Genomic DNA, 25,316 nt, shown 5'->3' with positions numbered 1-25,316 from the left:
GGGGCTGCTGAGGCTCCTACAAGTTTGGAATGGGAAATACCAGCTCTGGTGACGTCACCGTCCCAGCTCATGACCTTTGAAGTCGTAAGATTAGCAGTTCCCAGTTATAAAGGAATGCACGATTTGTCCCGGGCTTTAATGAGCCCTTTACTCTGTTGTGTGCTCATTGGATTGCTTTGTGCAGTGGTTTTCCCCCTAGGTCTTATAAAAGAATATTAACCCTATTTTCTATGATGATCCTGGGGCTTGTGCATTTTTGATAGAGGCTAGGATATGAGAATGGAAACTATTCTTGACTACTATTTTTAAATAAATACTTTCTTTTACATTTTCTACATCTTTTTTTTCTATTACACTGTTTTGTCTCTATGGGAGGTTCACTTCTGCCGCTGTGTCTGCATTAATGAACTTCCTTACAGTATGTGGAGATCAGGCACATGGTCAGAATACCTGCAAAATATATTTTTCATGGATATATTTTTATAGATACATTTTTATTGTTGATAGCTGGTTGTCTGGGGCGCAGCGGTGATCATGTGTTGTGCGCTTTCTCCATTTATGTTTATTGATCTGTAATTGCCTTGTGTTTTTCTTTATATTTTGTCTATGTCTGTAATGATTGATCTGTGTCAGCTGGGTGCATTTGTCAGCAGGTCCCTGGCTCCTGCTTTATATATGGGGTCACACCCACTGTGTGATTCATTAACAAACAGTGAGGAAAGCCGTCTAACCCTAACTCTAACCCTGCAGGGCATCAACAAACTGAAAGCTGTGTTGTTTTGTAAGGCAACTGGCATTACAAAAGGATAAATACTAGCAAATACTCACTCTAACATTCCAAGCTTCTCCATAAGACCTTTGGCTGTATCTATCAGGTGAGTGAACTGTCCCATTTTCTCCGGTGTATACATGGCGCTGATGATGTCAGTTTGGATAAAAGCAGGGCAAAGGGCATTGAACCGTATGCCATAGCCTGATATGTCAGAGGCAGCCTAGGAAACGGAAACACACACACACACACACACACACACACACACACACACACACACACACACACACACACACGGTTAGACGTGCAGGAGGTTAGACATGCAGGATAACTTCTACATTAACCTGTTCAGAACCCAATTATGTTACAAACACAGACACAAAATATTGTAATGGTGGATTTCTACTCCAAGTACACTCATAAATCATAAAAGAAATATCTAAATACTTGATTGTTTTTTCCCCTGTCCATTAATTGACAATTTGAACGTGAAAAACACAACATTTTGTCTTGAGACATCTTTTCAACAAAAAAACTTTTTTTTTCCATGAATGGTTAATTCATATCATTGAACATTGATATGATCTCTAAAAACAAATAGACTAGATTTATTTTAGTTTGAGAGTAAGACTAAACTACCATGCTGATTTTCTCTAGCAGTGGTGGTCACTTCCTTGCTGTGGTGACGCACCACTGCCAAACGGATACAGAGGAAAGGTTGTCCTGTAAATTTCCGCTCCGGTGCAAAACACAGCATGTCCTGTACTCTATATAAACACAGCATGTCCTGTACTCTACACTGGAATAGAGTACTATAATAGTAGCCTAACAACACCAAACTTGCCCTACTCAGGAGCCACATTCACACACACAAACATCTTTACAAGAGCCACAATCCCCCAAAAAATCCCTTTATTTATTTATTTATTTATTTATTTATTTATTTATTTATTTATTTATTTATTTATTTATTTATTTATTTGATAGGACTTAAAAGAGCCACAACTAGGGGGGCACGGTGGCGCAGTGGTAAGCGCTGTCACCTCACAGCTAGAAGGTCCTGGGTTCGATTCCCACCGCATGTCCTCGAGTGCCCCCTGCCCGGGTGGGGTCGTCATAAGGGCCTTTCTGTGTGGAGTTTGCATGTTTTCCCTGTGCCCCCTGGGGGTTTCCTTCATATAGGAACCCCTCACCAAAACATGCAATATCCTGGTTGCTGATGTGGTGCCTCCTCTGGTCATTAGGGGCCAAGGCCGTAGCCAGGGGGGGGGAAAAGTGTGGACGATTCCAAGGGCCCTTGACTGACAGGGGCCCCAAATGGCCAAAGTTTCCTGCCGCCACCCTTCGGACGCCGGCATCCGTGGGCCCAATGTGATATCCTTTCATTGGGCCCGAAATCCCTGGCTACGGCCCTGTTAGGGGCGCCTGTTCGGAGGGAGGGGAACTTGTTGGAATAGCATGATCCTCTCACGTGCTATGTCCTACCGGTGAAGCTTCCCCTGTCAGGTGAAAAGAAGCGGCTGGCTACTGCCCATGTCTCGGAGGAAGCATGGACCAGTTTCGGCTCTCCCCAGATCGGTAGAGGGCGGAGCAGCAACCAGGATAAATAAATTAAAATTTGCACTAATGGGGGATAAAAAATGGGATAAGAAAATCAGGAAAAAAATAGAGCCACAACTACCCATAAAGGAGCCGCGTGTAGCTAGAGCCTAGAGGTTTATTCAAAAATGTATTAAACATTTTTCACAGAAAAATACCAATCAATTTGATATGTTCCATGTTAGTTACATTAGGAAGCTCTGAAGGTGATGTTAGCAAGTTCAACCAGTAACAGTTAGCTGTAAATGAAGAAATGTCATTACCACCACCGTCATTACCACCACCTACTTTTTGAAATTTGTCAAGCAAGTTAGCTTAGCCTGGCCATTTACAGATTGGTTGTTTATAATGAAATAAGAATTATTTTAAGGTTTAATCATATTTTCTAAAGAATTATGTGTTTTAGGCCGTTTTACATTTTCTCTAGATGTCACACAAACATTTTGGGCCCTATCGTCACAAAAGCAGTAATTTTGCATTTGCACTTGTTTTGCACTTGTTTAACGCCAGCGCAATGCAAATTGGGGAGGTGCACAAGCCCATTTGTACTTGACATGCATGGGGTAGGCGTGCCACATACCAAATCAGGCGTGTGACGCGTGTCTGTGCTAAACGTGGGGACAGACACAGATGGCATTCTCCTATCGTCAGCATGCGTGCAATTACTTTGCGCTAAGAGCTTTGAAAAATACCCCGCTGCGCTTGAGCGCACCATAATCTCCGCGCTGCGCAATGCAGTGCAGAGGAATTGCTTTTGGATATGTCATTACGCACGGACGTGCCATGCCAGGACATCAAATTCTGCTGCTAAAATTTGGTATTAGCAGATAATTCAGTGAAGCAATCAACTATAATTCACGGAGAAACTTTTATCACATCGCAAAGAGGGGTTAATGGCAAATTAATTGAGAAAACTTGTTGGACATTGTAGCCTACTTGCAATAGGCTATTCACCTTCACCTATCCCATAACCCGGAAGGTCGTTGGCACCACAGACGATCTGTCGACAAGCTCTCTCCATCTCTCTCTGTCCTCGGCACGAGTCGGCAGCTCTCAATGTTTCAGCAAGTTTTAATTTAGTCCAATCTAAATCCTCCCATCTTTTATCTTGTCTCTGCCATTTCCCCGCTGCAAACATAAAATTTCCCAGTCAAAAAAATAACCCAAATTGCATAAAATCACAGATGTTTTTAACAGGTATATGATGTGATGGTGTGATTGTGAGATAGGCCTATCCAAATTACGCATGGAGAGAATTACAGCATATTGCATGCCTCGCGCAAACTGTATTACAGCGATTGCGAGATGGGAATCTTGAGTGGTTTGATTGTAACGCCCAAGCATTGCCTGGCCACACCTGTGAATAATTCTGGTGCTTAAGACCGCCCAAATCCTGTTTGCGCTGGCATTTTGGGGGCGCAGATGACTTGGCACGCCTCCAATTTGCGCCTGCAGCTGGTGCCGTGAACAATTTCGCACCCCCGCCGAGAATTGCATCTGTTTTAACTAAAAAACAACAACAACAAAAAACAGGGAGGGCACGTCTACCCAGACAATTATATAATTTGTAAACCGTTACTTTTCTGTATAAATCATTACAATTATGCTCCGTGTGGTGGGGATGCATTTAGCGGTGGCCGGGCGGGGGTGCAAAACTCTGCATAACACTTGCGCCTAATGGACTGCTATCATCCAATAAAGCAGGTATTAAGGCACGCAAACAGATGCGCAAGCGCAAAAAGGGGATAGCGCCTGTACCAAGATAGGGCCATTTGTCATTACAACTTTCGTAATTACTGTCACAGGTTGAGCTGTGTATGAGATACCCTTGGTAAGGACTGTCATATCATTTATGTTATTTGTCAAGTGAGTGATGTATGATATTTCAATTTATGTCTTTGCACCAGATTATCAGACAGGAAGTGGGAGTGGCTTATGTTAGTTTTATATGACGTGGCATTTAGGCTGCCAGCCTGTCTCTCTGCTAGTGATTGAAGCCAAGCCACGGATTCTCTGTCGCCCCCATTCCCTAGTCGTTTTCCCTCCGTTTTCACCTATGGGTGTCAGTGTGTGTGTGTGATACTTATGTTGAAATAGCGTCTTATGAGCGGGGGCTGCCTGTAGCTGGCCTCCACACCACAGACTGGACGGTCCATTGAAGCCAAGGCCGTCTTATCTGTCATCGCCCCAACCTGTCCCAGGTAGGCACTCCCGTTTATTGGACTTCTTGTTTGATAATTCTTGTGCAAAGACGTTCTGTTGTTGTTGTGGCAGGTTTGGGTTGTCTAGACACGAGCCTGATTCTATTTTGAGACCCGACCCTGTCACATTACCAACACGTGACATATTTTTAGATACATTTGTTAGTAATTGTTTAAATCAGACATTTTCATCTTTTTTTCTTTTTTTTTACATTACAAGCCTTTCCTTAAAGGAACACTCCGCCCATTTTCAACCAGCTTTGTATCATTAGAACATCAGTAGTATATCAGAAAACTGTAAACAGTTTTGAAGTCTGTCATTTAATTTGACAGTTATTGAGTGTTAAAGTGTGGACCAGTGACATCACTGGTCCACACTAACTCAAATTAATAACTCATTAACTCAAATCAACTCTCAATAACTGTCAAACTATTCATCATTCATCTAGTTTGACAGTTATTGAGAGTTGATTTGAGTTAATGAGTTATTAATTTGAGTTAGTGTGGACCAGTGATGTCACTGGTCCACACTTTAACACTCAATAACTGTCAAATTAAATGACTTCAAAACAGTTTACAGTTTTCTGATATACTACTGATGTTCTAATGATACAGTACAAAGCTGGTTGAAAATGGGCAGAGTGTTCCTTTAAAGGGGGACTAACCCCCCAGATATGTAACAAAACGGTGATTTGAAAAAACCTATGAAAAAAAAACAAGAAATGACGTATCCTCTTGTCTATACTATACTCTTTGGCTGTACTCTTATGTGCGCCATGAAATCCGTTTTTAATTTTCGTTTGGGGGCTTTTCGTGATTCTTGTTAAAAGTTACTGCCCCTCTGACTTTTCCTCTCGGGCGCAGCGCAGGGCAGTGTATGTGACAGTCAGACCTCCATGCTCCGCCCCACCTCATGAGGACTTCCCCGGAAAAGTCACCAGGCACGCTGCTGACCCGAATGCCGGGTGTGTTTCAGCTTGGTTTTGTGTGATTCTGGCATTGTCTGACGTAAATAGATCAATAAGGTGTTTTCGGGTTGTCCTTGGGCTGCAAACTCATTTAAAGTATGCAAATCGAAGTTGTTTCTGACAAGAATAATGTCACGTTATTCCGGGACTGCTCAACCCCATGACAGAGCCAATCTCCCCGGCTTGGCAGAGTGAAGAGCTCCGCCCGCACATCCCCGCTGCCTGGAGCACAGCAGCTCGTGCTCGCGCTCTAAAAGGCAGGTGCCTACGAGCTGCTGCCTGGCCGGCAGAAAGTGCTCCAGACTCGGTGTGATAATCCTGTAACAGCATTTGAGCTTATTCAGGTAAGATATTAACACATTCACTGCCAGCCGTTTTTCAATACTGTAGTTAGCTTCTGCCAGAGGGGTTTTTTGAGGATTCTGGCTCATCTTTCAAGAGCCGAGGATTAGTTTCTGTTAGGATTTTGTGAACACACAATATCTCAAAAGAACTAATAGAATGTGTGCTTTCTCTGTCTAAAAGAGTTAGTTTGTAGAGTAAGTAGTTATGTAAGCATTAGCAGTTGAATACAGCATGGTTTCAGCGTCTGAAAATTTATTCTGAGATAAACGGCTTTTTGTGAAATTCGATAGAACAGTCACTTTAACCATTCATTTTTGGCATCAGTAAGACGTCAGACATCTAAACAATAGTTTTGAACAGTAATTTCCTCCATAACAGCAGGAAACACCCCTCTCCTTCAAACTCCTCCCTCCGTGTGTGTTCTTCTTGGCTGCAGCGGGCGTGTCACAAGCATGTTTCTGTTGCTGCTGTAACCTCGCGTCACCAGGCTCACTGCTTTGCTGCTGCTGTGCCTGTCTGCTGGCGGCCGCTGGGCAAGTCTGGATGGGCTCGCTCGTTTCTTGGGGTTCTGAGAGCTTTGATGAAGCTTTTGCGATTCTGGTCTTATTTATGCTGCGTGTTTCAAAGTGTGTTCCACCCGTAATCTATTATGCAAATTTGCAAACCCCACCGCCAGCTCCCAAGCGCGAAAGCGTTTTCGCCAATCCATTTTCATGAGAATGGCTTCCTCACACTGCTTTTTGCTTGCCTTCCTCTAGAATGGAGAGCACTGTCGCCACTTAGTGGGTCGGTGGAATGGGTTGTACACGTTCGGTGGCTCCAATATTTTTATAGGAGACGTGGGGGGCATTGATCCACGTAGCACCGTCAAAAAATTTTTTTTTTTTTTTTGACGTCTCAACTCGTCATTGGCAGTCAACCGTTGGATTTTTTTTACGAGTCAACTCGCCATTGGCAGTGAACGTGTTAATAATGTAATGACACATTCAGCGATAAACTGTCTACAATGAAGACATGTGTCAAATATGACAACGTGGTGTTCAGTATTTTAAGAGCACAGGGTTTTTTTCATTTCCTGAAAAGTTGGCATTTTGGAGATAAGTGGCTTTCATTGCACAGTGACGATATTATAGTAGCCGATGTGTTTAGAGCAGCTTTGTCACGTTGTCACGTCATAGTATAGCGTTATATTTTACATGTGCGCTAAACTGCGATGAGATTTGTTTGCGGAAATGACGGCGGGGATGAAAGTCGCTCAGGGAGGCTCACTTTGGTGCGTGATGATGTTGCTGCAAACACACAATAACCCCTCCCTCCCTCCAATAGGCTTGGAATTGTGAGGAGCCGGGAAAGGGTACAGGGGGAGTAGTAACTATCTTGAAATCCCATAGTCTTTGGGGACAACGTGACGTCAGGTTGTACCAAATCTCCCATTCATTTGAGGGCAAAAAAAAAAGCAGTGTTCCACCCATAGAGGGCACTTATGCCAGTTATGCTGCTGAAAAATGATACAAATGGTAAAATAGCAACAGTTTGGTCTCAAATGTGGAAATTTTGACCAGCATTCTTCACACACCACCCCCAAAGTCATATATATTGGTTAAAAGCTGAAAAAAAGTGTTTTGAGGGTTAGTTACATTTTAACATTTTATATAAAAATAAACATGACTTTTCACATTGTGAAGGTTTTAAACAATTAGTTTATGATGTCCTAACATCCAGGGGGAAAAGTAACATATTTTAAATTCCATGATAGGTAGATAATTGAAGGTTTTTTGAGATTTTAATTTTCAGAAATGGAAGTACGCAAAAGTGCCCAAAATCAAATAATCCTTATGTCTCGATGAAATCTCGAGATAGCACACAATAGTTTCAGGATTGGTTATAAGGACTGAAAATGCTTATTGCAGCTTTAAGATCCTCAGTCTTCATCATAAAAACACCTTTCTTACCGCCATGGCTCGAGTGAAGCCAATCACTCCATGCTTGGTGGCTGTGTAGACAGGAGTGCTCGGTAGAGGGCCCAGACCTAGGATCATCAGACGTAGGATGATCAGACGTAGGATGATCAGTCAAAATCATGCTTCAAAATTTTGAGTTGCCAATATCCAGACAAATAGCAATCCACACACCATTTTTACCTTTTCTCCCTCGCTCGTGTAACTTAATTTTTACAATTTATCTATCAAATACGAGTTTCTAGACATATATTTATTATATCTGTCTCTTGTGAACCTTAGTGGTTTCTTGTCATGTTGACTTTCTGGCAATGTAAGCTTATTATTCTGTTGTATTTGTTGTAGGTTGCCCAGTATAAGAGTGTAACTTGCATTGTGTTGACGGCACTGGCAGCAACCTATGTTAGTGTATAGTTAACCTATAGCATGCGTGCCCCAATGATTCTTGGGTTTCCACCTTCAGTAAACTTACTTGGTAACTTTAAGTAAATCAAACAGGAAAAGGGCACAATGATTAAGTGATTTATGTAAACTTGGGAAACAAGAAACTTTATTCCTTAAAGTTATCTTAACACTTGCCAGACTTGTTTGAACCTTTTGTCCTAAAGCCTAACCTACTCAATAGATAGTCGGTCTGTGTGGGAGCGCCCACAAAATGTCCTACAGCTGGCGCGCGCGTGGGATAAAAAAATATATATCTCAATGGGCTGACTCACCAAAGGACAGTGCTGTGGCTCTACAGTACAGGATTGTGGCAGAGCAGGTACATAGACGTCTATTTAACGTTACCGTGAGTTTTTCAAAGCGCAGTAATCAACATAAGTTTAATTGTAAAGCGCTTTGGATAAAAGCGCTATAAATAAATGCCATTTACCATTTACCATCTATTAATGATTGTAAAAGAAAGGCAAGGAAAATCCTCCACAATATCCCCCTTGTTTAAATAACAAGGCACTGGTCCAAATGCATTGTGGGTCATACCTGCCATGGATGCTACGTTGATGACGACCCCTCCCCGACCTCCAGTCAGCTTGTTCATGTGTTCCATAGTCAAGTAGGTCCCTCTCACAACACCCATCTATCATCACAGTATGGAAGAGGTTTACTTTGGAAGTGAATAGGCTCCAATACCAGTGTAGGAATTTAGACAGGTGCAAGGTAAAAAATGCCCCAATAAATCTCATAATGCCCCTAAAAACCACAATCCAGGGACAAAAATTGCCACCAATATTTTTGATAATTTGATTTTAATTTAATTTCCATTTCCATCTCTCTAACACACACACACTCAACACCTGCAAGCTGGTTGCCAGAAGAAGATGTGTAACTTCACACTAACGCTTTAGCCACTTTATGCACTAATTACTATTTTGGACCAGTGTGCGCATATGCGCCACGGCGGCCTGTCATCTCCACTCGTCCATAGAGACAGTCCGCATGTCTGAGAACGCCCACAAAATGTTAAACGGCTGGCGCGCGAGTGGGGTAAAACCGCCGATATATCTCATGGGCTGACTCACCAAAAGACAATGCTGCAGCTATAAACTACATGTTTGGGGGTTCTAGAGCAGAACACAAGACGTCTGCTCAGATGTGCGTTTACTGCGGTGGTTAAATCCCCGATCGTGTCTGCCTGGGCTGGGCTATCAGCTAAATTCTAACTTTGCTGAATGGATAGAACGGGGGAATTTACCCCACCCTGACCCCGCCCCCAGCAAGGCTGAGTCAGCTAACCCAGCATCTATTGTGGGCGTTCCTAGAGCCTGTATGGGCGTTCCCAGACATGCAGACTGTCTCTATACAACGACCTGGGGACCACCTGCGTGCCCATCTGGTCTGGTCGTCCCACTGGTCACCGCTGTACTCCGCTTTCAAGTTCTTGCCACGGTAAGTGTATGCCACTGCCACTACTGCAGTAATGGCCGTGTGTCCACTGAGCTTCTTTTCCTCAGCTCCAGCTTCTTCAGTTTTCCAGTTGTTTCCAATGACGACAGAGCGTGCATAGAGAAAGTTGGGAGTGTTACAGAAAGTTGTGCACTTGTGCGCCAAGGCAGCGCTGGCGTCCCACAGCTGAGCTAACGTTTTCAATCTGCATAATTCATTGCATATTGCGGGCGGACCAGCATGTTAACTTGTTAGCTGGTAGCTATCAAGCTAGCTCCAGCTGCTGAGCTAATGTTTTCAATCTGTTTAATTGCATATTGCGTGCGGACCAGCGTTCTTCCAGCATTTACTTTCTGTCTGCTCCTTGCGCCCGGCTAGCAGGGTAAGTCCAACGTGCCAGAAAACCACAAAATAAACAATGATGCTGATGATGCTGATGAGAATAAAATTATATTAGGTATACTGTATATGATTCAGTTTCAGTTGTTCTATCCTCATAGTCTTGTAGCCTATATGGGCGACTGAAGTTTATTTATCCACCTTTTTTTAGATAACAGCACGATGTAAGAAAACTGCCTCAGAAATTAGTTTATCCACTTTTTTGACCAGTGACCACTACAGCACTGCTCCACAGAAAATAAAGAGCTGCATGACATTTATAATTGACGAACGGTAGGTTAATTTAAAGCAGCTACGAGCAACTTTTTCGATTGTTATTAAACAGTATAATTACAATATTGATGCATCACATCTTACCTATAATAGTAGCTGAGACCAAAGCCGTGTGTATCTGAGATTGCTCCCTTAGGTGATTATTAAGTCTATGTCGGTCTAAACTCGCGTCAACAGGGGGCTCTCTAGAGAGACCGGACCGGGTAACCCGGAAGTGAAACGCGGAAGTGAAACCCGGAAGTGAAACGCAGCTGCCTGCCTATGCCATTTGCGCTGCCTAGCAACATAACATAACCAATGTGAACGCCACGCATACTCTCGGGAACATCTCTCGTTATATTCTAACAGGTTTTTTGGAAGTTATTTTGTGGTTATGGCCGAAGTGGCTGCTGCAAACCGTTTCATTTCACTTCCTGATCTGCCCTGGCTACAGACAGACTAACACTGGCCGATTCACTCGGGGTTCAAGCGAGACTACTCTGCGTTGGTCTCGTCGACTATTAGAGGTAAGATGTGATGCATTGATATTAAATTTATACTGTTTAATAACAATTGAAAAAGTTGCTCGTAGCTGCTTTAACACAAGCCAAGTAATGTTAAACTTCCTTTTTTTAGGCTACATTTTCCCCTCCAGATAACATTCCATTCCGCAATCATCCTATGAGAAACATGATATGTGCACGCTTTACCACACCAGCCATATGCTAGGTTTCGACCTAGCCGTGCTCCCAAAATTTTGTAAATGCCCCCAGCTTTTAGACATTGGGGGCAAAAGTTTTTAATTACACTGTGCAATACAAATGGTTACCAAATCATTCATTGAACTCTCTAATATGGCTGAAAAGAGAATAAGTCCTGATTTGTCCTCTTGCTAGTGGTGTATTCTATTACATTGCTAAATATTTCCACTGTCTGATGCATGTAAACAGAACATAATTGGAAATTTCCTGGGAGTGGTGCAAAAGCTCAAACTGTGAATCACAAAAGTCACAGCTGTTATTCAGTAAACATGACATAATCACTAGGGCTGTGGCGATTCACTTATCTCCCGATTCGATACTATCACGATTCTTGGGTGCCGATTCGATTTATATTGCGATTCTTAAGTATTGCGATTCTACGATTATTGCGATTCGATATTACGATTTATTGCGATTTTTGTTTATTTATTTCTTTTATTTTTTCAGTTTGTTTGCTTTTTTACACTAGATTAGAACATGGGAAAAGTTGAATCATACACTAGAGACTGTATATTATATATCATGAGTAGAGCTGGGCGATAGGAAAACAGGGGCGGACTGGGATCATAATAGTAGTCTAATAGGTTACTTACCCCACCCACCCTTGTAAAAAACGCCAAAATCGAGGGGGCGGAGTTTAGGGCACCTACGGCATCAAAGGGGCGTGGCTTATTTTTTGTGAAAAGTCATTTTTTCACTTGTTCCTCAAAGGGCACTTCTCCATTTCACCCTGTGTTTAAAGCCATTATGTGAAAAGTCCATTTTTCAGTAGTTCCTCAAAGGGCACTTCTCCATTTCGCCCTGTGCTTAAAGCCATTTTGAGCAAAAATGCTTTATTTCAGTAGTTCTCCAAAGGGCACTTCTCCATTTCCTCATATCAGTTAGACCATCTTGTGGGTGTTGCAATGTTGTGCGCATCACACAGACAGCCTGACAGCGTGTATAAAGCCACCGTGTCAGCCAGAGCAAAGACAGCGCAGCCATTGGCAGATCACCGCTACATCAGTCAACTTCAGCATTCATGTGTGTTTGCATACGATGCCGCCATATTTGGGCACAGCCTAGCCCCTGATCCTGTTTTTTATTTTTTCCCACTTATAGCCTATATCCTTTAGACTAGCCATGTGGTGATTAGTCAGCATGTTAACGGATATATTTTACCCTAATACTGTTTGTTTTGTTAGAAATAGATTAATGGATATTTTCCATACATTTGATGATGATACTTTTAAAAATCATATGAATTTTGTACGTTCTAATGCCTGTTGGGATGAGATGCTTATACTGTGTAATAATACAAACATGTCTACAGATGTCATATTTGATTCGTTTTTCTCTGAGGAGGGTAAAGTGTTTAGCATAGGTAATTTAATTGTGATATTTACAATAATGCATGATGTATGCAACAGACATAACATAGATTTGGTTTTGGATTATTTGTGCGATAGACATTTAGGTGTCTGTATGGCTTATTTGAGATTGATTGGTGAGAAAAGAATGTTTACAATGTCTATGGAATTAAAAAACATTTTAGATAAAAAACGTTTGTTTGTCGGTGTTATAGTCTCGGCATGATATATAGGTGTATACTACACTTTCCAAACGTTAACACACATCAAACACAGCAACTCTTTCCCACTACACTTTCCAAACATTAACACACGCCAAACACAACTCTTTCTCACTACACTTTCCAAACATTAACACACGCCAATCACAACTCTTTCTCACTACACTTTCCAAACATTAACACACATCAAACACAACAACTCTTTCCCACTACACTTTCCAAACATTAACACACGTCAAACACAGCAACTCTTTCTCACTACACTTTCCAAACATTAACACATGTCAAACACAACAACTCTTTCTCACTACACTTTCCAAACGTTAACACACATCAAACACAACAACTCTTTCTCACTACACTTTTCAAACATTAACACATGTCAAACACAACAACTCTTTCTCACTACACTTTCCAAACGTTAACACACATCAAACACAACAACTCTTTCAAAGATTAACACATGTCAAACACAACAACTCTCACTACACTTTCCAAACGTTAACACGCGTCAAACACAACAACTCTTTCAAACAACACACGTCAAACACAACAACTCTCTCTCACTACACTTTCCAAACATTAACACACGTCAAACACAACAACTCTTTCCCACTACACTTTCCAAACATTAACACACGTCAAACACAACTCTTTCTCACTACACTTTCCAAACGTTAACACACATCAAACACAACAACTCTTTCCCACTACACTTTCCAAATGTTAACACACATCAAACACAACAACTCTTTCACACTACACTTTCCAAATGTTAACACACATCAAACACAACAACTCTTTCTCACTACACTTTCCAAACATTAACACATGTCAAACACAACAACTCTTTCTCACTACACTTTCCAAACATTAACACATGTCAAACACAACAACTCTTTCAAACGTCAACACACATCAAACACAACAACTCTTTCCCACTACACTTTCCAAATGTTAACACACGTCAAACACAACTCTTTCTCACTACACTTTCCAAACATAACACATGTCAAACACAACAACTCTTTCTCACTACACTTTCCAAACGTTAACACGCGTCAAACACAACAACTCTTTCAAACATTAACACACATCAAACACAACAACTCTTTCTCACTACACTTTCAAACATTAACACATGTCAAACACAACAACTCTTTCTCACTACACTTTCCAAACATTAACACATGTCAAACACAACAACTCTTTCAAACATTAACACACATCAAACACAACAACTCTTTCTCACTACACTTTCAAACATTAACACACGTCAAACACAACAACTCTTTCTCACTACACTTTCCAAACATTAACACACATCAAACACAACAACTCTTTCTCACTTCACTTTCCAAACGTTAACACACATCAAACACAACAACTCTTTCTCACTACACTTTCCAAACATTAACACACATCAAACACAACAACTCTTTCCCACTACACTTTCCAAACGTTAACACGCGTCAAACACAACAACTCTTTCAAACATTAACACATGTCAAACACAACAACTCTTTCTCACTACACTTTCCAAACATTAACACGCGTCAAACACAACAACTCTTTCAAACATTAACACACGTCAAACACAACAACTCTTTCTCACTACACTTTCCAAACATTAACACACGTCAAACACAACTCTTTCTCACTACACTTTCCAAACATTAACACACGTCAAACACAACAACTCTTTCCCACTACACTTTCCAAACATTAACACACATCAAACACAACTCTTTCCCACTACACTTTCCAAACGTTAACACACATCAAACACAACAACTCTTTCCCACTACACTTTCCAAACATTAACACACATCAAACACAACAACTCTTTCCCACTACACTTTCCAAACATTAACACACATCAAACACAACAACTCTTTCCCACTACACTTTCCAAACATTAACACACATCAAACACAACAACTCTTTCCCACTACACTTTCCAAACATTAGGCGTTTCTAAGATGTGGGGGCAATATCAATCTAGAATCTAGATTGATTTGATTCACTAATTTGGCGTTCTCTCATGCAAAATATCCAACATCCAATATCCAGAAGTAGTGATTACTACACAGAAGTAACTTTAGTTCCACCATTTGCTATTTGCTTCAAACATAATTTGGATCAGTTGTAACTTTGACCATTTCTAACAATTTCTAGACAGTGAATTTACACAAGCACTTGAGTGAAATTCATGTGAATTCAATGTGAACATGCATGAGCTGTGATTGAATGAACGCAGATTGTCAGATTTGTATACCAAACCCTTATCCTGGCGCCTGCAAGGGTCGTCTGTACCACTAATGTCAGCCACTATGTGTTACAATATTGGGCTGGTTTCATAGACCTGGCCCAAAAGTACATACATACATGTTAGTTAGTGATAATAGTCAAACATGGTTTTTCATGTTCTGACTTGCTGAAATGTGTGCTGCATATATACATGTTAGTTACACATAATAGTCAAACAGGGGTTTTCATGTTCTGATGTGCTGAAATGTTTTACACGTCACGTAAAACAGTTTTTAAAACAGTTAATTAGCCTACACAATGTGTAATTTCAGGTTATTGTAAGTTATTGCATAGTTGCAATCTTTCATACTTGCATACTTACAAGTTGGTTGTTTTTAATGGCATGTGATTTGCGGTTCTAATTACCCAATGTGTAATTTCAGGTGATTGTAAGTGTGTCATACATACCTACAAGCCTTCATATCAGTTGGCTGTGTCAATGATTTTCTGTACCTCTTGGTGCGTCATCATTGTCTTTGTCAGGCTTAGAAGCAATGTCTAAACAGTAAACAGTTTATGACAAGTGGTGGCAGCATGCTATGCTACTACACAAGACATGTTATGGTACATAAATAATATGTAGCGTATAATAATCTGTAGAACTCTGTCAGAGTTATACTCTGTCATTATTTTTACATTTGACTTTGAGAACTATGATGAACTGTTAGTCAGTACTCTGTACTGATGTACAAAAGTAACAAGATTGAGTTTGTGAAATCTTCAACCGGAATAAAAAAAACTGGATATAATATAACTGAATCAGTTAGGCCAAACTATTATCAGTCAGGTCGGTAATGACCGGGGGAAATTATATGATTATTGTCCATTGTGTGTATGATACAACTTTGTTTATCATTCTGCCCCTCACACTATACAGTCTGTATTTAACTCACACACATGTCAAACACAACTCTTTCTCACTACACTTTCCAAACATTAACACATGTCAAACACAACAACTCTTTCCCACTACACTTTCCAAATGTTAACACACGTCAAACACAACTCTTTCTCACTACACTTTCCAAACGTTAACACACATCAAACACAACAACTCTTTCTCACTACACTTTCCAAACGTTAACACGCGTCAAACACAACAACTCTTTCTCACTACACTTTCCAAACGTTAACACGCGTCAAACACAACAACTCTTTCAAACATTAACACACATCAAACACAACAACTCTTTCTCACTACACTTTCAAACATTAACACACGTCAAACACAACAACTCTTACTACACTTTCCAAACATTAACACATGTCAAACACAACAACTCTTTCTCACTACACTTTCCAAACGTTAACACACATCAAACACAACAACTCTTTCCCACTACACTTTCCAAATGTTAACACACGTCAAACACAACAACTCTTTCTCACTACACTTTCCAAACGTTAACACACATCAAACACAACAACTCTTTCTCACTACACTTTCCAAACATTAACACACATCAAACACAGCAACTCTTTCCCACTACACTTTCCAAACATTAACACACATCAAACACAACAACTCTTTCCCACTACACTTTCCAAACATTAACACACATCAAACACAACAACTCTTTCTCACTACACTTTCCAAACATTAACACACATCAAACACAACAACTCTTTCCCACTACACTTTCCAAACGTTAACACGCGTCAAACACAACAACTCTTTCAAACATTAACACATGTCAAACACAACAACTCTTTCTCACTACACTTTCCAAACGTTAACACGCGTCAAACACAACAACTCTTTCAAACATTAACACATGTCAAACACAACAACTCTTTCTCACTACACTTTCCAAACGTTAACATGCGTCAAACACAACAACTCTTTCAAACATTAACACACGTCAAACACAACAACTCTTTCTCACTACACTTTCCAAACATTAACACACGTCAAACACAACTCTTTCTCACTACACTTTCCAAACATTAACACACGTCAAACACAACAACTCTTTCTCACTACACTTTCCAAACATTAACACACATCAAACACAACTCTTTCCCACTACACTTTCCAAACGTTAACACACATCAAACACAACAACTCTTTCCCACTACACTTTCCAAACATTAACACACATCAAACACAACAACTCTTACCCACTACACTTTCCAAACATTAACACACATCAAACACAACAACTCTTTCTCACTACACTTTCCAAACATTAACACACATCAAACACAACAACTCTTTCCCACTACACTTTCCAAACATTAGGCGTTTCTAAGATGTGTGGTCAATATCAATCTAGAATCTAGATTGATTTGATTCACTAATTTGGCATTCTCTCATGCAAAATATCCAACATCCAATATCCAGAAGTAGTGATTACTACACAGAAGTAACTTTAGTTCCACCATTTGCTATTTGCTTCAAACATAATTTGGATCAGTTGTAACTTTGACCATTTCTAACAATTTCTAGACAGTGAATTTACACAAGCACTTGAGTGAAATTCATGTGAATTCAATGTGAACATGCATGAGCTGTGATTGAATGAACGCAGATTGTCAGATTTGTATACCAAACCCTTATCCTGGTGCCTGCAAGGGTCGTCTGTACCACTAATGTCAGCCACTATGTGTTACAATATTGGGCTGGTTTCATAGACCTGACCCAAAAGTACATACATACATGTTAGTTAGTGATAATAGTCAAACATGGTTTTTCATGTTCTGACTTGCTGAAATGTGTGCTGCATATATACATGTTAGTTACACATAATAGTCAAACAGGGGTTTTCATGTTCTGATGTGCTGAAATGTTTTACACGTCACGTAAAACAGTTTTTTAAACAGTTAATTAGCCTACACAATGTGTAATTTCAGGTTATTGTAAGTTATTGCATAGTTGCAATCTTTCATACTTGCATACTTACAAGTTGGTTGTTTTTAATGGCATGTGATTTGCGGTTCTAATTGCCCAATGTGTAATTTCAGGTGATTGTAAGTGTGTCATACATACCTACAAGCCTTCATATCAGTTGGCTGTGTCAATGATTTTCTGTACCTCTTGGTGCGTCATCATTGTCTTTGTCAGGCTTAGAAGCAATGTCTAAACAGTAAACAGTTTATGACAAGTGGTGGCAGCATGCTATGCTACTACACAAGACGTGTTATGGTACATAAATAATATGTAGCGTGTAATAATCTGTAGAACTCTGTCAGAGTTCTACTCTGTCATTATTTTTACATTTGACTTTGAGAACTATGATGAACTGTTAGTCAGTACTCTGTACTGATGTACAAAAGTAACAAGATTGAGTTTGTGAAATCTTCAACCGGAATAAAAAAAACTGGATATAATATAACTGAATCAGTTAGGCCAAACTATTATCAGTCAGGTCGGTAATGACCGGGGGAAATTATATGATTATTGTCCATTGTGTGTATGGTACAACTTTGTTTATCATTCTGCCCCTCACACTATACAGTCTGTATTTAACTCAACACACTCTACCTGCCCCTGACCTCAGAGGGGCTCTTCTGTCAACGGGCCTGAGGCAAGGTGTGGTGAGTTAAATACAGACTGTATAGTGTGAGGGGCAGAATGATAAACAAAGTTGTACCATACACACAATGGACAATAATCATATAATTTCCCCCGGTCATTACCGACCTGACTGATAATAGTTTGGCCTAACTGATTCAGTTATATTATATCCAGTTTTTTTTATTCCGGTTGAAGATTTCACAAACTCAATCTTGTTACTTTTGTACATCAGTACAGAGTACTGACTAACAGTTCATCATAGTTCTCAAAGTCAAATGTAAAAATAATGACAGAGTAGAACTCTGACAGAGTTCTACAGATTATTACACGCTACATATTATTTATGTACCATAACACGTCTTGTGTAGTAGCATAGCATGCTGCCACCACTTGTCATAAACTGTTTACTGTTTAGACATTGCTTCTAAGCCTGACAAAGACAATGATGACGCACCAAGAGGTACAGAAAATCATTGACACAGCCAACTGATATGAAGGCTTGTAGGTATGTATGACACACTTACAATCACCTGAAATTACACATTGGGCAATTAGAACCGCAAATCACATGCCATTAAAAACAACCAACTTGTAAGTATGCAAGTATGAAAGATTGCAACTATGCAATAACTTACAATAACCTGAAATTACACATTGTGTAGGCTAATTAACTGTTTAAAAAACTGTTTTACGTGACGTGTAAAACATTTCAGCACATCAGAACATGAAAACCCCTGTTTGACTATTATGTGTAACTAACATGTATATATGCAGCACACATTTCAGCAAGTCAGAACATGAAAAACCATGTTTGACTATTATCACTAACTAACATGTATGTATGTACTTTTGGGTCAGGTCTATGAAACCAGCCCAATATTGTAACACATAGTGGCTGACATTAGTGGTACAGACGACCCTTGCAGGCACCAGGATAAGGGTTTGGTATACAAATCTGACAATCTGCGTTCATTCAATCACAGCTCATGCATGTTCACATTGAATTCACATGAATTTCACTCAAGTGCTTGTGTAAATTCACTGTCTAGAAATTGTTAGAAATGGTCAAAGTTACAACTGATCCAAATTATGTTTGAAGCAAATAGCAAATGGTGGAACTAAAGTTACTTCTGTGTAGTAATCACTACTTCTGGATATTGGATGTTGGATATTTTGCATGAGAGAATGCCAAATTAGTGAATCAAATCAATCTAGATTCTAGATTGATATTGACCACACATCTTAGAAACGCCTAATGTTTGGAAAGTGTAGTGGGAAAGAGTTGTTGTGTTTGATGTGTGTTAATGTTTGGAAAGTGTAGTGAGAAAGAGTTGTTGTGTTTGATGTGTGTTAATGTTTGGAAAGTGTAGTGGGTAAGAGTTGTTGTGTTTGATGTGTGTTAATGTTTGGAAAGTGTAGTGGGAAAGAGTTGTTGTGTTTGATGTGTGTTAACGTTTGGAAAGTGTAGTGGGAAAGAGTTGTGTTTGATGTGTGTTAATGTTTGGAAAGTGTAGTGAGAAAGAGTTGTTGTGTTTGACGTGTGTTAATGTTTGGAAAGTGTAGTGAGAAAGAGTTGTGTTTGACGTGTGTTAATGTTTGGAAAGTGTAGTGAGAAAGAGTTGTTGTGTTTGACGTGTGTTAATGTTTGAAAGAGTTGTTGTGTTTGACGCATGTTAACGTTTGGAAAGTGTAGTGAGAAAGAGTTGTTGTGTTTGACATGTGTTAATGTTTGAAAGAGTTGTTGTGTTTGACGCGTGTTAACGTTTGGAAAGTGTAGTGAGAAAGAGTTGTTGTGTTTGACATGTGTTAATGTTTGAAAGAGTTGTTGTGTTTGACGCGTGTTAACGTTTGGAAAGTGTAGTGGGAAAGAGTTGTTGTGTTTGATGTGTGTTAATGTTTGGAAAGTGTAGTGAGAAAGAGTTGTTGTGTTTGATGTGTGTTAATGTTTGGAAAGTGTAGTGGGAAAGAGTTGTTGTGTTTGATGTGTGTTAATGTTTGGAAAGTGTAGTGGGAAAGAGTTGCTGTGTTTGATGTGTGTTAATGTTTGGAAAGTGTAGTGAGAAAGAGTTGTTGTGTTTGATGTGTGTTAACGTTTGGAAAGTGTAGTGAGAAAGAGTTGTTGTGTTTGACGTGTGTTAACATTTGGAAAGTGTAGTGGGAAAGAGTTGTTGTGTTTGATGTGTGTTAACGTTTGGAAAGTGTAGTGAGAAAGAGTTGTTGTGTTTGACATGTGTTAATGTTTGGAAAGTGTAGTAAGAGTTGTTGTGTTTGACGTGTGTTAATGTTTGAAAGTGTAGTGAGAAAGAGTTGTTGTGTTTGATGTGTGTTAATGTTTGAAAGAGTTGTTGTGTTTGACGCGTGTTAACGTTTGGAAAGTGTAGTGAGAAAGAGTTGTTGTGTTTGACGCGTGTTAACGTTTGGAAAGTGTAGTGAGAAAGAGTTGTTGTGTTTGATGTGTGTTAACGTTTGGAAAGTGTAGTGAGAAAGAGTTGTGTTTGACGTGTGTTAACATTTGGAAAGTGTAGTGGGAAAGAGTTGTTGTGTTTGACATGTGTTAATGTTTGGAAAGTGTAGTGAGAAAGAGTTGTGTTTGACATGTGTGTGAGTTAAATACAGACTGTATAGTGTGAGGGGCAGAATGATAAACAAAGTTGTATCATACACACAATGGACAATAATCATATAATTTCCCCCGGTCATTACCGACCTGACTGATAATAGTTTGGCCTAACTGATTCAGTTATATTATATCCAGTTTTTTTTATTCCGGTTGAAGATTTCACAAACTCAATCTTGTTACTTTTGTACATCAGTACAGAGTACTGACTAACAGTTCATCATAGTTCTCAAAGTCAAATGTAAAAATAATGACAGAGTATAACTCTGACAGAGTTCTACAGATTATTATACGCTACATATTATTTATGTACCATAACATGTCTTGTGTAGTAGCATAGCATGCTGCCACCACTTGTCATAAACTGTTTACTGTTTAGACATTGCTTCTAAGCCTGACAAAGACAATGATGACGCACCAAGAGGTACAGAAAATCATTGACACAGCCAACTGATATGAAGGCTTGTAGGTATGTATGACACACTTACAATCACCTGAAATTACACATTGGGTAATTAGAACCGCAAATCACATGCCATTAAAAACAACCAACTTGTAAGTATGCAAGTATGAAAGATTGCAACTATGCAATAACTTACAATAACCTGAAATTACACATTGTGTAGGCTAATTAACTGTTTTAAAAACTGTTTTACGTGACGTGTAAAACATTTCAGCACATCAGAACATGAAAACCCCTGTTTGACTATTATGTGTAACTAACATGTATATATGCAGCACACATTTCAGCAAGTCAGAACATGAAAAACCATGTTTGACTATTATCACTAACTAACATGTATGTATGTACTTTTGGGCCAGGTCTATGAAACCAGCCCAATATTGTAACACATAGTGGCTGACATTAGTGGTACAGACGACCCTTGCAGGCGCCAGGATAAGGGTTTGGTATACAAATCTGACAATCTGCGTTCATTCAATCACAGCTCATGCATGTTCACATTGAATTCACATGAATTTCACTCAAGTGCTTGTGTAAATTCACTGTCTAGAAATTGTTAGAAATGGTCAAAGTTACAACTGATCCAAATTATGTTTGAAGCAAATAGCAAATGGTGGAACTAAAGTTACTTCTGTGTAGTAATCACTACTTCTGGATATTGGATGTTGGATATTTTGCATGAGAGAACGCCAAATTAGTGAATCAAATCAATCTAGATTCTAGATTGATATTGCCCCCACATCTTAGAAACGCCTAATGTTTGGAAAGTGTAGTGGGAAAGAGTTGTTGTGTTTGATGTGTGTTAATGTTTGGAAAGTGTAGTGGGAAAGAGTTGTTGTGTTTGATGTGTGTTAATGTTTGGAAAGTGTAGTGGGAAAGAGTTGTTGTGTTTGATGTGTGTTAATGTTTGGAAAGTGTAGTGGGAAAGAGTTGTTGTGTTTGATGTGTGTTAACGTTTGGAAAGTGTAGTGGGAAAGAGTTGTGTTTGATGTGTGTTAATGTTTGGAAAGTGTAGTGGGAAAGAGTTGTTGTGTTTGACGTGTGTTAATGTTTGGAAAGTGTAGTGAGAAAGAGTTGTGTTTGACGTGTGTTAATGTTTGGAAAGTGTAGTGAGAAAGAGTTGTTGTGTTTGACGTGTGTTAATGTTTGAAAGAGTTGTTGTGTTTGACGCGTGTTAATGTTTGGAAAGTGTAGTGAGAAAGAGTTGTTGTGTTTGACATGTGTTAATGTTTGAAAGAGTTGTTGTGTTTGACGCGTGTTAACGTTTGGAAAGTGTAGTGGGAAAGAGTTGTTGTGTTTGATGTGTGTTAATGTTTGGAAAGTGTAGTGAGAAAGAGTTGTTGTGTTTGATGTGTGTTAACGTTTGGAAAGTGAAGTGAGAAAGAGTTGTTGTGTTTGATGTGTGTTAATGTTTGGAAAGTGTAGTGAGAAAGAGTTGTTGTGTTTGACGTGTGTTAATGTTTGAAAGTGTAGTGAGAAAGAGTTGTTGTGTTTGATGTGTGTTAATGTTTGAAAGAGTTGTTGTGTTTGACATGTGTTAATGTTTGGAAAGTGTAGTGAGAAAGAGTTGTTGTGTTTGACATGTGTTAATGTTTGAAAGTGTAGTGAGAAAGAGTTGTTGTGTTTGATGTGTGTTAATGTTTGAAAGAGTTGTTGTGTTTGACGCGTGTTAACGTTTGGAAAGTGTAGTGAGAAAGAGTTGTTGTGTTTGACATGTGTTATGTTTGGAAAGTGTAGTGAGAAAGAGTTGTGTTTGACGTGTGTTAACATTTGGAAAGTGTAGTGGGAAAGAGTTGTTGTGTTTGATGTGTGTTGACGTTTGAAAGAGTTGTTGTGTTTGACATGTGTTAATGTTTGGAAAGTGTAGTGAGAAAGAGTTGTTGTGTTTGACATGTGTTAATGTTTGGAAAGTGTAGTGAGAAAGAGTTGTTGTGTTTGATGTGTGTTAACATTTGGAAAGTGTAGTGTGAAAGAGTTGTTGTGTTTGATGTGTGTTAACATTTGGAAAGTGTAGTGGGAAAGAGTTGTTGTGTTTGATGTGTGTTAACGTTTGGAAAGTGTAGTGAGAAAGAGTTGTGTTTGACGTGTGTTAATGTTTGGAAAGTGTAGTGGGAAAGAGTTGTTGTGTTTGACGTGTGTTAATGTTTGGAAAGTGTAGTGAGAGAGAGTTGTTGTGTTTGACGTGTGTTGTTTGAAAGAGTTGTTGTGTTTGACGCGTGTTAACGTTTGGAAAGTGTAGTGAGAGTTGTTGTGTTTGACATGTGTTAATCTTTGAAAGAGTTGTTGTGTTTGATGTGTGTTAACGTTTGGAAAGTGTAGTGAGAAAGAGTTGTTGTGTTTGACATGTGTTAATGTTTGAAAAGTGTAGTGAGAAAGAGTTGTTGTGTTTGATGTGTGTTAACGTTTGGAAAGTGTAGTGAGAAAGAGTTGTTGTGTTTGACATGTGTTAATGTTTGGAAAGTGTAGTGAGAAAGAGTTGCTGTGTTTGACGTGTGTTAATGTTTGGAAAGTGTAGTGGGAAAGAGTTGTTGTGTTTGATGTGTGTTAATGTTTGGAAAGTGTAGTGAGAAAGAGTTGTGATTGGCGTGTGTTAATGTTTGGAAAGTGTAGTGAGAAAGAGTTGTGTTTGGCGTGTGTTAATGTTTGGAAAGTGTAGTGGGAAAGAGTTGCTGTGTTTGATGTGTGTTAACGTTTGGAAAGTGTAGTATACACCTATATATCATGCCGAGACTATAACACCGACAAACAAACGTTTTTTATCTAAAATGTTTTTTAATTCCATAGACATTGTAAACATTCTTTTCTCACCAATCAATCTCAAATAAGCCATACAGACACCTAAATGTCTATCGCACAAATAATCCAAAACCAAATCTATGTTATGTCTGTTGCATACATCATGCATTATTGTAAATATCACAATTAAATTACCTATGCTAAACACTTTACCCTCCTCAGAGAAAAACGAATCAAATATGACATCTGTAGACATGTTTGTATTATTACACAGTATAAGCATCTCATCCCAACAGGCATTAGAACGTACAAAATTCATATGATTTTTAAAAGTATCATCATCAAATGTATGGAAAATATCCATTAATCTATTTCTAACAAAACAAACAGTATTAGGGTAAAATATATCCGTTAACATGCTGACTAATCACCACATGGCTAGTCTAAAGGATATAGGCTATAAGTGGGAAAAAATAAAAAACAGGATCAGGGGCTAGGCTGTGCCCAAATATGGCGGCATCGTATGCAAACACACATGAATGCTGAAGTTGACTGATGTAGCGGTGATCTGCCAATGGCTGCGCTGTCTTTGCTCTGGCTGACACGGTGGCTTTATACACGCTGTCAGGCTGTCTGTGTGATGCGCACAACATTGCAACACCCACAAGATGGTCTAACTGATATGAGGAAATGGAGAAGTGCCCTTTGGAGAACTACTGAAATAAAGCATTTTTGCTCAAAATGGCTTTAAGCACAGGGCGAAATGGAGAAGTGCCCTTTGAGGAACTACTGAAAAATGGACTTTTCACATAATGGCTTTAAACACAGGGTGAAATGGAGAAGTGCCCTTTGAGGAACAAGTGAAAAAATGACTTTTCACAAAAAATAAGCCACGCCCCTTTGATGCCGTAGGTGCCCTAAACTCCGCCCCCTCGATTTTGGCGTTTTTTACAAGGGTGGGTGGGGT

At 39.4% G+C, this 25,316-nt stretch overlaps 1 protein-coding gene across 1 annotated transcript in view; it reads right to left on the bottom strand.

Moving 5' to 3' along the window:
* Positions 1-25,316, bottom strand: part of LOC310780118 (15-hydroxyprostaglandin dehydrogenase [NAD(+)]) — a 48,523-nt gene that overhangs the window by 12,438 nt on the left and 10,769 nt on the right. Inside the window, exons 4-6 of the mRNA XM_083640672.1 lie at positions 8,822-8,918; positions 7,835-7,911; positions 829-992 (exon numbers count right to left, since the gene is read on the bottom strand). Of these exons, the coding sequence (XP_083496798.1) occupies positions 829-992; positions 7,835-7,911; positions 8,822-8,918 (338 nt within the window). The remainder of the gene's footprint in view (positions 1-828; positions 993-7,834; positions 7,912-8,821; positions 8,919-25,316) is intronic.

This window comes from Poromitra crassiceps (genome assembly GCF_964638095.1).
Source record: "Poromitra crassiceps genome assembly, chromosome: 1".
NCBI lineage: Eukaryota > Metazoa > Chordata > Actinopteri > Beryciformes > Melamphaidae > Poromitra > Poromitra crassiceps.
Note: the sequence above shows the minus strand (reverse complement) of the source record. Positions and strands in the feature narration are given on the sequence as shown.